At 35.0% G+C, this 8,010-nt stretch overlaps 1 protein-coding gene across 1 annotated transcript; it reads left to right on the top strand.

Moving 5' to 3' along the window:
- The first annotated feature begins 294 nt into the window (after positions 1-294).
- Positions 295-7,315, top strand: LOC141291428 (mitogen-activated protein kinase 14A). The gene is made up of 12 exons (XM_073823595.1): positions 295-489; positions 2,040-2,169; positions 3,739-3,797; positions 4,044-4,155; positions 4,723-4,752; positions 5,147-5,194; positions 5,364-5,478; positions 5,605-5,676; positions 5,752-5,831; positions 5,913-5,991; positions 6,695-6,868; positions 6,981-7,315. Exons 1-12 carry the CDS (start codon positions 371-373, stop codon positions 7,040-7,042), a joined length of 1,080 nt encoding a protein of 359 aa, XP_073679696.1. The 5' UTR covers positions 295-370; the 3' UTR covers positions 7,043-7,315.
- The last annotated feature ends 695 nt before the right edge of the window (positions 7,316-8,010 follow it).

The following is an 8,010-nucleotide window of genomic DNA, read 5'->3' as shown; positions in this document are numbered from 1 at the left end:
CTCAGATTCTTCCTGATTATTTTGTTGATTCAATTTTTTTATGGTACTAGTAGTCAATAAAACCCTCAACTTCTCGGAAGTTCAACAAGACTTATTGTTTTTGTTGAGGCACAAAACTAGACACAGCAGTCAGGTGTGCACTATTCTGTGCAAAAGACAAATAGCTACTGTTAAAATCATAATTGTTGTTATTCGAGACTAGCAGAGAGAACAAGGACCCTCACCTTAATCACGTGACTGTGAAGACGCGTGGAGGGGGGCGTGTCCTCGCAGCCAAGTCTGGCGCTCACCTGGGTCACTGTGAACAATCCGAGTGGTCGAACAGTGCGCTGTGACGGAAGTGGACACGCAGAATAAGGTGGACGTCTCAATGGCTTCACCTCTGAAAGCGGGATTCCACAGACTGGAAATCCAGAAAACGACATGGGATGTTCCTGACCGATACACCTCACTCAAGCCCGTTGGCTCTGGAGCCTATGGGACAGTGTGGTAAGGGGGTTTATGTTACGGTGAAACCTATATGTAGAAAAGGAATTTAATTACGTTAAGTGGGGTTTACACAGTACATTTAAGGTACGATTTATATGGTATATGGCAAATATAGGCTATTTGTTAAGATCTCTATAAGTTAAGGAAGTAAATATTATGGTAAAGGCGATTTATATATGGTAGATTATCTAACTGATTTGAAATATGCAGTTCAATTTTGACATTATAGTACAGTACAGTATTTTAAACAGTGGTATAGTAAATGTATTAATTTTTCTCAGTGTATTTTTTAATACAATGCATTACTGTTAGCCTACTTATGTTTCTGCACGTGTAATATAAGTAATATAGATGATATGCTATATGCATCTACGACATAGATCTGAGACTGAGTGAGCCTTGGGTAAAATAAACAGATGTGAACTCACATACCTGAGGGGCAGGTTTCAGCATGTTTGCTGATAACACAGAAATTCCCCCAAAGTACTGACACTGTCTCAATCAATAGCTTTCTTGAGTCATGAGCAAGTCTTTAGATATGTGCTATTTCTAACAGTTGATAATGAGTTATCTGTACTAATAAAATATAAAGGGTTATGTGTTATTTCTTATATGGTTATGTATTATTTTAATTTCATATTTGTCCCTTTTACATTTGTTTGGGTACTGGAATTAGACATTGTTACAGAATAAAATTCTAAACGCAGGTATTCAAAAAACAAAAACGCAAAAAAACTTTAATTAACAGGTTAAATTTGACCCACATTTGAAGTCATGACATAAGACAAAGTCATGGCCTTGATATTTTAAGAATGTTATGCAATGTTAAATAGCTTCTATTCTTTTCTCTTTTTTTGTAAATCTAATAATAAAATGACCCAAAATATTTCTCTTTTTTTTTTAGATTTAGCAGCTCTGTGGGGTACAGTAGAGTTAAAGTCGTCTTAAATGTATTTTTTCTCTCTAAAATGCCACATTGCAACACTACAGCTCTTTCTTAAACACCTGTTTTGATGCAGTGTATTGAATACAGTAAGTGGGGCGCAGTGAATTTACAAATGTGCAAAATGGTTATATGTTGTTATTATTATTATGTAAATACAATATAAATATAACTTATACATAATTTCTCATAAAATATGTGACCCTGGACCACAAAACCAGTCATAAGGGCCATTTTTTTTATACATCATCTGAATAGGACAATATTTGGCTGAGATACTATTATTGGAAAATCTGGAATCTGACGATGCAAAAAAATCTAAATATTGAGAAAACTGCCTTTAAAGTTGTCCAAATGAAGTTCTTAGCAATGCATATTACTTATCAAAAATTTGTTTTTGATACATTTATGGTAGGAAATTTACAAAATATCTTAATGGAGCATGACCTTTACTTAATATCCTAATGATTTTTGGCATAAAAGAAAAATCTATAATTTTGACCCACACGATGTTTTGACTAGTAGGTCTCTTTAAGTTATCTGTAAAACATGTTAAATGAAGGTGTGATGCAGTTTCTAATGGGTGTTCATGATAACTTGTGTGCAGCTCTGCAATTGACCAGAAGACAAAGGAAAAGGTGGCCATTAAAAAGCTATATAGACCGTTCCAGTCTCTGATCCATGCTAAACGTGCCTACAGAGAACTCCGGCTGCTCCGTCACATTCAACACGACAATGTAAGTCTCAAATTTCCAAGAGGAAGACAATAAACCTAGAATAGTAATTTAATATTTTATGTTTCTGTATTATTTACATTGTTGTCTTTTTGACAGCCGTATAATTTATCAACTTCCATTTATCATTCAGACCAGAGCGTTATGTATATATGTTGTTTTTAATCGCACCATAATCCTTCTGTCAATTGAAAGAGAATGAAAAGATTTCATGATACTATTGTTGTAAAAGCCCCCCTTTATCTTCTCAAACCGGTTTTTGTGCTTAGTAAACAGTATGCCTGACCTCACGCTGTTGCTTGTTTAATATGGACTTCAGGTTGAGTAGCAAGAGGATCAAGAATAATTCATGCAATATTTGATCCTCTTTTCAAATCCTACAACAGTTAAGTCACTGGAATTTCACATTCATAATTATTTTTAGAAGCGTTTATGTGGAGTTTCACAGGGCAAAGTTTGCTTTAATGATTTTTTAAGCAACAGCAACAAACATAGGGGTCAAAGACAAAAGTAAAGGTCTGAATAGATTTTGTGGTAAAGATACCCCTTGGTGGCAAGTTTTTTTTTTTTTTTTTTAAATACGAGTTAAGTAGATATAACATTTATTTAAAAGTCCAGTCATGTTAGTACAGCTAGGTATGAAGATGATCAGAAGATTTATAGTAGGAGTAGCTAAATAACCATACATAAATTCAGTTCATTTGCTAAGAACTTCATTTCTTAGCAATGAATCGTTTGGGAGATTTTCCCCTTATTTAGATTTTTTTGCACCCTCAGATTCCAGATTTTCAAATAGTTGTATCTCAGCCAAATATTGTCCTATCCTAACAAACCATACATCAATCGAAAGCTTTTTAGCTTCCAAAAAATTGACCCTTATGACTAGTTTTGTGGTCCAGGTTCACATATTATTCAGCAAGCCCTTTTGCAGCCGCGAAGAGGACATAGTAATAGAAGAAAAACATATGAAATGGTTAAAAAAAAAGCCTTCCACCAATGAAGTTTGTATTCTCTCATAAAACGAATTTTGTGTTCGTTTGCAAAAGCATTGAAATAAAGTTATTTCTCCTATATCCTATTCCATTATTTCCATCACCAGTTTTGGGTTTTGTGAACGAATGCAGCTTTTGCCTTGTCTCCCAGAGTTCATTGAGGGAAGCAAAAGTTTTGTGAACCAACACCAAATTTTTGTGAGCAAAAGCAAAAGATTTGGGAGTGGATGCAACAAAAAAGTTTGCATTACCATTTATGTCCCCTTAGGGGCTTCAAAAGCCTCAGACATACACTAAGCCAAAAAATATGACTAAAATATGGGTAAGATATTCCCATTTTTGCACTTTTGCCAGTGTTGCTGTCACCTATGCGGTCTGCTAATACTGACAACTCTGAACTAAGTTTTATGGATTATCGTATACTCCTATAAGTGAGAAGGATAATAAGAAAACTAACAAAAAATAAATGTGCCATTTTTTCAACTTATAGTATCCTACTGAATAATTGTGAAGTGAAACTAAATAAACGTTTGTAATGCAGAAACTGACTCTGAATGCAATTATATTCTTCTTCCTGTAGGTGATCTGCCTTCTTAATGTCTTCACCCCTGATTCCACGCTGGAGAAATTTGATACTTTGTGAGTGTTGAGATGAACAGAATGCATTCCTGTGCAAAAATCTTACGCTAGTCAAGACAGGCTGAAGGATGCAGTGCATGCTTGCATAAATGTGAATGTATTTATGTGCGATTGAGACTGTGTGGTCTATGGAGTTTTTCATTTTTGACCATTTTGTTGGTTTCGATGAACAGCATATAAAAACACTGAAAAATGACACACTTAACAAAATGAAAATGCTGACATTTTCTAAATGTTTTTGCCAAGCTATATGGTGATGCCGTTTGTCGCTCAGGATCTTGGGCACATAATGAAGAAGAAACAGTTAACCAGCAAAGTCATCACATATCTGTTCTATCAGATTCTGCGAGGACTCAAGGTCTGCCTTCATTCTGTTCTCTGAACATTCTGTCATTAATTACTCACCCTCATGTCATTCCAAACCAAATTAACATATTTTTTATGAAATCCGAGAGCTTTCTGACCCAGCATTGCAACTGACATGTTCATCAAAAATATCTTAATTTTTGTTCCAAAGATGAATGAAGTTCTGGAACGGTTTACAGGTTTGGAACGACATGAGGGTGAGAATTTTAATTTTTGGGTGAACTATCCCTTTAAATTATTCTGTACCTACACTGTAAAAAGTTTTCACCAGATTCAACTTAAACACCTAAGTTCAGCAGCTGCCTTAAAATTTTAAGTTAAATCAGCTTAAAACTACAAGTCATTTTAACTTATTACAATAAAAATAAGTTGATTTAACTTGTGAGATGAAATGACTTAAGCTGATTTAAGGCAGCTGCTAAACTTACGTTTTTAAGTTGAAACTGGTGAAAACTTTTTAGTGTATGGTCTTGATGCTTTTGATATATCTCATATGCTACTTATTGATGGTACTTGATTGATATTACATCTAAATAGTAACTGATACTTTTTCCCCTAGTATATCCATTCTGCTGGGATCGTTCATCGGGTATGTAGAATAAATTTTACCTATTTAGAATCACAAATACAGTAAAATATTATAAACATATCAATATAATTTAAGTAAGTGTTTATTTTTGTGATGCAAAGCTGAATTTTCAGCATCATTATTTAATATTTTAATGATCATTTTACCCATAGGATTCTTTGACAAGAAACTATAAAAGAACAGCATTTTAATTTATAGCATTATAAATGTCTTTACTGTCACTTTATTTATTTATATACAGGCCTTGTTTGTTTAATGTTAAAAATGTAAAGTAAATGTTAATTTAAAGTATTTACATGACACTTCGGATTAATACTGGAATATCTCTGTGCATGTAAACACAGTTGCTGATATACATGATGAAATTGCTGAAATCACTTTTGTCTTATTTCAGGATCTTAAGCCAAATAACCTTGCAGTGGATGAAAACTGTGAATTAAAGGTAACATAAGTTAAATAAAATAATGATGAAATTAATGACCAGAAAAATGATATTTCAAATAATACTACAAACAAACAATCATTTGTTTCACTCATGAATCCTTTCATCACTCCTTGTCCTATTTTTGTACTGAACTACTATGTGGCCTGCTTTCTTACACTCTTGTTAGATTTTGGACTTTGGACTGGCGAGACACGCTGAAACTGAGATGACAGGCTATGTGGTGACACGCTGGTACAGAGCCCCTGAAGTCATTCTCAACTGGATGCATTATACTCAAACAGGTGACCTTTGACCTTTGCATACAAAGCGATTTAAAAAGATATATATCTTTTTTTTTAAAAGATAGAAGCGATTTATCTTGATACATACCACTTGTCCTTTGTCACTCAGTTTTGTTCTTTGTTCAGTTGATGTTTGGTCAGCTGGCTGCATCCTGGCTGAGATGATAACAGGAGAGGTGCTATTCCCAGGCAGTGACAGTATCCTTTCTATTTCCTTTGCTTTTTAAATGTCTGTTGACCAAGATAGTGCCTATTCTTTAACTTCATGTTAAGGTATTGACCAGCTGAAGAAGATCCTCAGCTTGACAGGCACACCAAACTCAACGCTTGTCCAGAAAATGCAAAGCAAAGATGTAAGCAAATACCGTCAGACAGCTCTGTCTATTGTAGGAACAAATTCTGAGTTTTTCATTATTGTTTTGATGTGTTTGCAGGCACAATCATATGTCCGCTCACTTCCAGTCCAAAAGAAAAAGGCCTTCAAAGAGGTCTTTTCTGGTATGGATCCTAATGGTATGTCCACAATTCTTAAATCAACTTCAGTTTTATAACCATTTTAAACCATTTTAAAAGTATTATCTAACAGGTTAACAAGAATAGTTCACCCCACAAATTGAAAATGTGCTGAAATGTACTCAATTATGGAGAAATTTAGCATCACATCACTTGCGTAGTGAATGGGTGCCGTCAGAATGAGATTCCAAACAGCTGATAAAATCATCACAATAATACACACCACCCCAGTCTATTAATTAACATCTTGTGAAGAGAAAAGCTGGATGTTTTTACTAAACAAATCCATTATTAAGACATTTTTAACTTTAAACGGTTGTTTTAGGCTGAAATACGAGTAAAAACAATACTTTTTTTTTTACCTTTACAAACACACAGGTTTTCACTTCACAAGACAATAATTTACGAACTGGAGTTGTGTGGATTACTGTTATGTTTTTATTAGGTGTTCGAACTGTCATTCTGATAGCACCCATTTACTGTTCCTTTAATTATCTTGTCTCAAACAAAACACATTTGTGTGGAAGTGTCACCCTCTAGTGGTGGACTACTATGTTAGCTACTATATTACCATGAAAGCTATTATTATTTCAGATTTATTTCAGCAGCTTTAAGCATCTAATACTATTTTAAACTTCCAAACAAGGCTTTGTAAAGCCAAGAAAAGTTGTTCAATTTGATTTAATGTGTGTTCCATCTACAGCCATCGATCTGTTGGAAGGCGTGCTGGTTTTGGACCCGGAGGCCAGACTTACCGCAAAAAGTGGTCTTTCGCATTCATATCTTTCTGAGTTCCATGACCCTGAAAATGAGCCTGTGTCTCCTGCATATGATGATTCCTTTGAGAGTCTGGATCTGGCTGTCAGCGAATGGAAGAGTAAGAGCATATACATAAACACCACCATCATTTGAGACTTCTTCTATACTAATGTTGGTTTTGACACAATTTATATTTTTAACGCTTCAATTCTGCCTTTAATGTTTCACAGGTCTTATCCATATGGAGATCATGACATTTGACCCAGACAACCCCAGAGTGACTGCAACATAACACCTCATCTTCACATCAGGAGAACAGCACTCCAAAGAATTACAGACACTGATGAACTATTTGCTTTTTGTCGAATGCCATTGGCTAGATATCTTTAAAACCTGTTGTTATCAAGCTCAGTTCAGTAGATATCATCCTTTCTTGTTTTCAAACCATGTTAACTAGCTATCTTCAAACATAGCAGTTATGTCTATGTAAACAGACATTTAAAAACTTTTTAAGAACTCAAGTGTTTTAAGAGGAAAGTGTAAAAAATAAATGATTTTTTGTTGATGTCTTTGTTCTGAATTTATATTTTACTGACGTTAAATAGTGGATAAACTATTTTATCCACTTTATTCTTCAATGCGGATGTAAGTCTGTGGGCAAGACTTCCGCTATAGGGAAATAACGAGAAGAATGCGCTGTAAATGGTAACCCTGCTGAAAAAAAACAGCTAATACCAGCCTAGGCTGGTTGGCTGGTCTTAGCTGGTTTAAGCTGGAAGTAGCTGGTTTTATCTGGTCTCCCAGCCTGAACAGCTAAGACCAGCCTGGCAAGGCTGGAAAAGTGGCCAAAACCTCTCTAAAACCAGCCTGCTGACCAGCTAAAACCAGCCAACCAGCCTAGGCTGCATGGTTTTAGCTGGTTTTTTTTTTTTTTTTCACCAGGGAAAACTGTTTGCACTACAGACCAGTGTGTTCATAAATAAGATAATACATTAAAATAATATGCTTAGACAGACCAATTTGCAATATCAAGCAGCTAAACGAGCTGCCAGACCCTAACATTTAAAAATGGCCGCGCCCGCTCTTGCGGCAAAAACAAGGTGAACATTATTTAGTATTTTATAGCAAACAATTGGATGTTAGTCATACGTAAAAATGTACATTTACCGTTAGGGGGCAGTATTTGGTAAAGTACCTAACGTTACCTCACATCTCTGTTGGCAGTCTGCTTCGAAGTTCCCTGCCTGCACCGTTAAAGGA

The sequence above is a fragment of the Garra rufa genome, chromosome 18 (assembly GCF_049309525.1).
Source record: "Garra rufa chromosome 18, GarRuf1.0, whole genome shotgun sequence".
Classification (NCBI taxonomy): domain Eukaryota; kingdom Metazoa; phylum Chordata; class Actinopteri; order Cypriniformes; family Cyprinidae; genus Garra; species Garra rufa.
Note: the sequence above shows the minus strand (reverse complement) of the source record. Positions and strands in the feature narration are given on the sequence as shown.

Coding starts and splice junctions, on each gene's coding strand:
- LOC141291428 (XM_073823595.1), top strand. CDS start 371: ATGGCTTCACCTCTGAAAGCGGGATTCCACAGACTGGAAATCCAGAAA. Junction 5,677..5,751: donor GCTATTCCCAGGCAGTGACA/GTATCCTTTCTA, acceptor CTTCATGTTAAG/GTATTGACCAGCTGAAGAAG. Junction 6,869..6,980: donor GGCTGTCAGCGAATGGAAGA/GTAAGAGCATAT, acceptor AATGTTTCACAG/GTCTTATCCATATGGAGATC.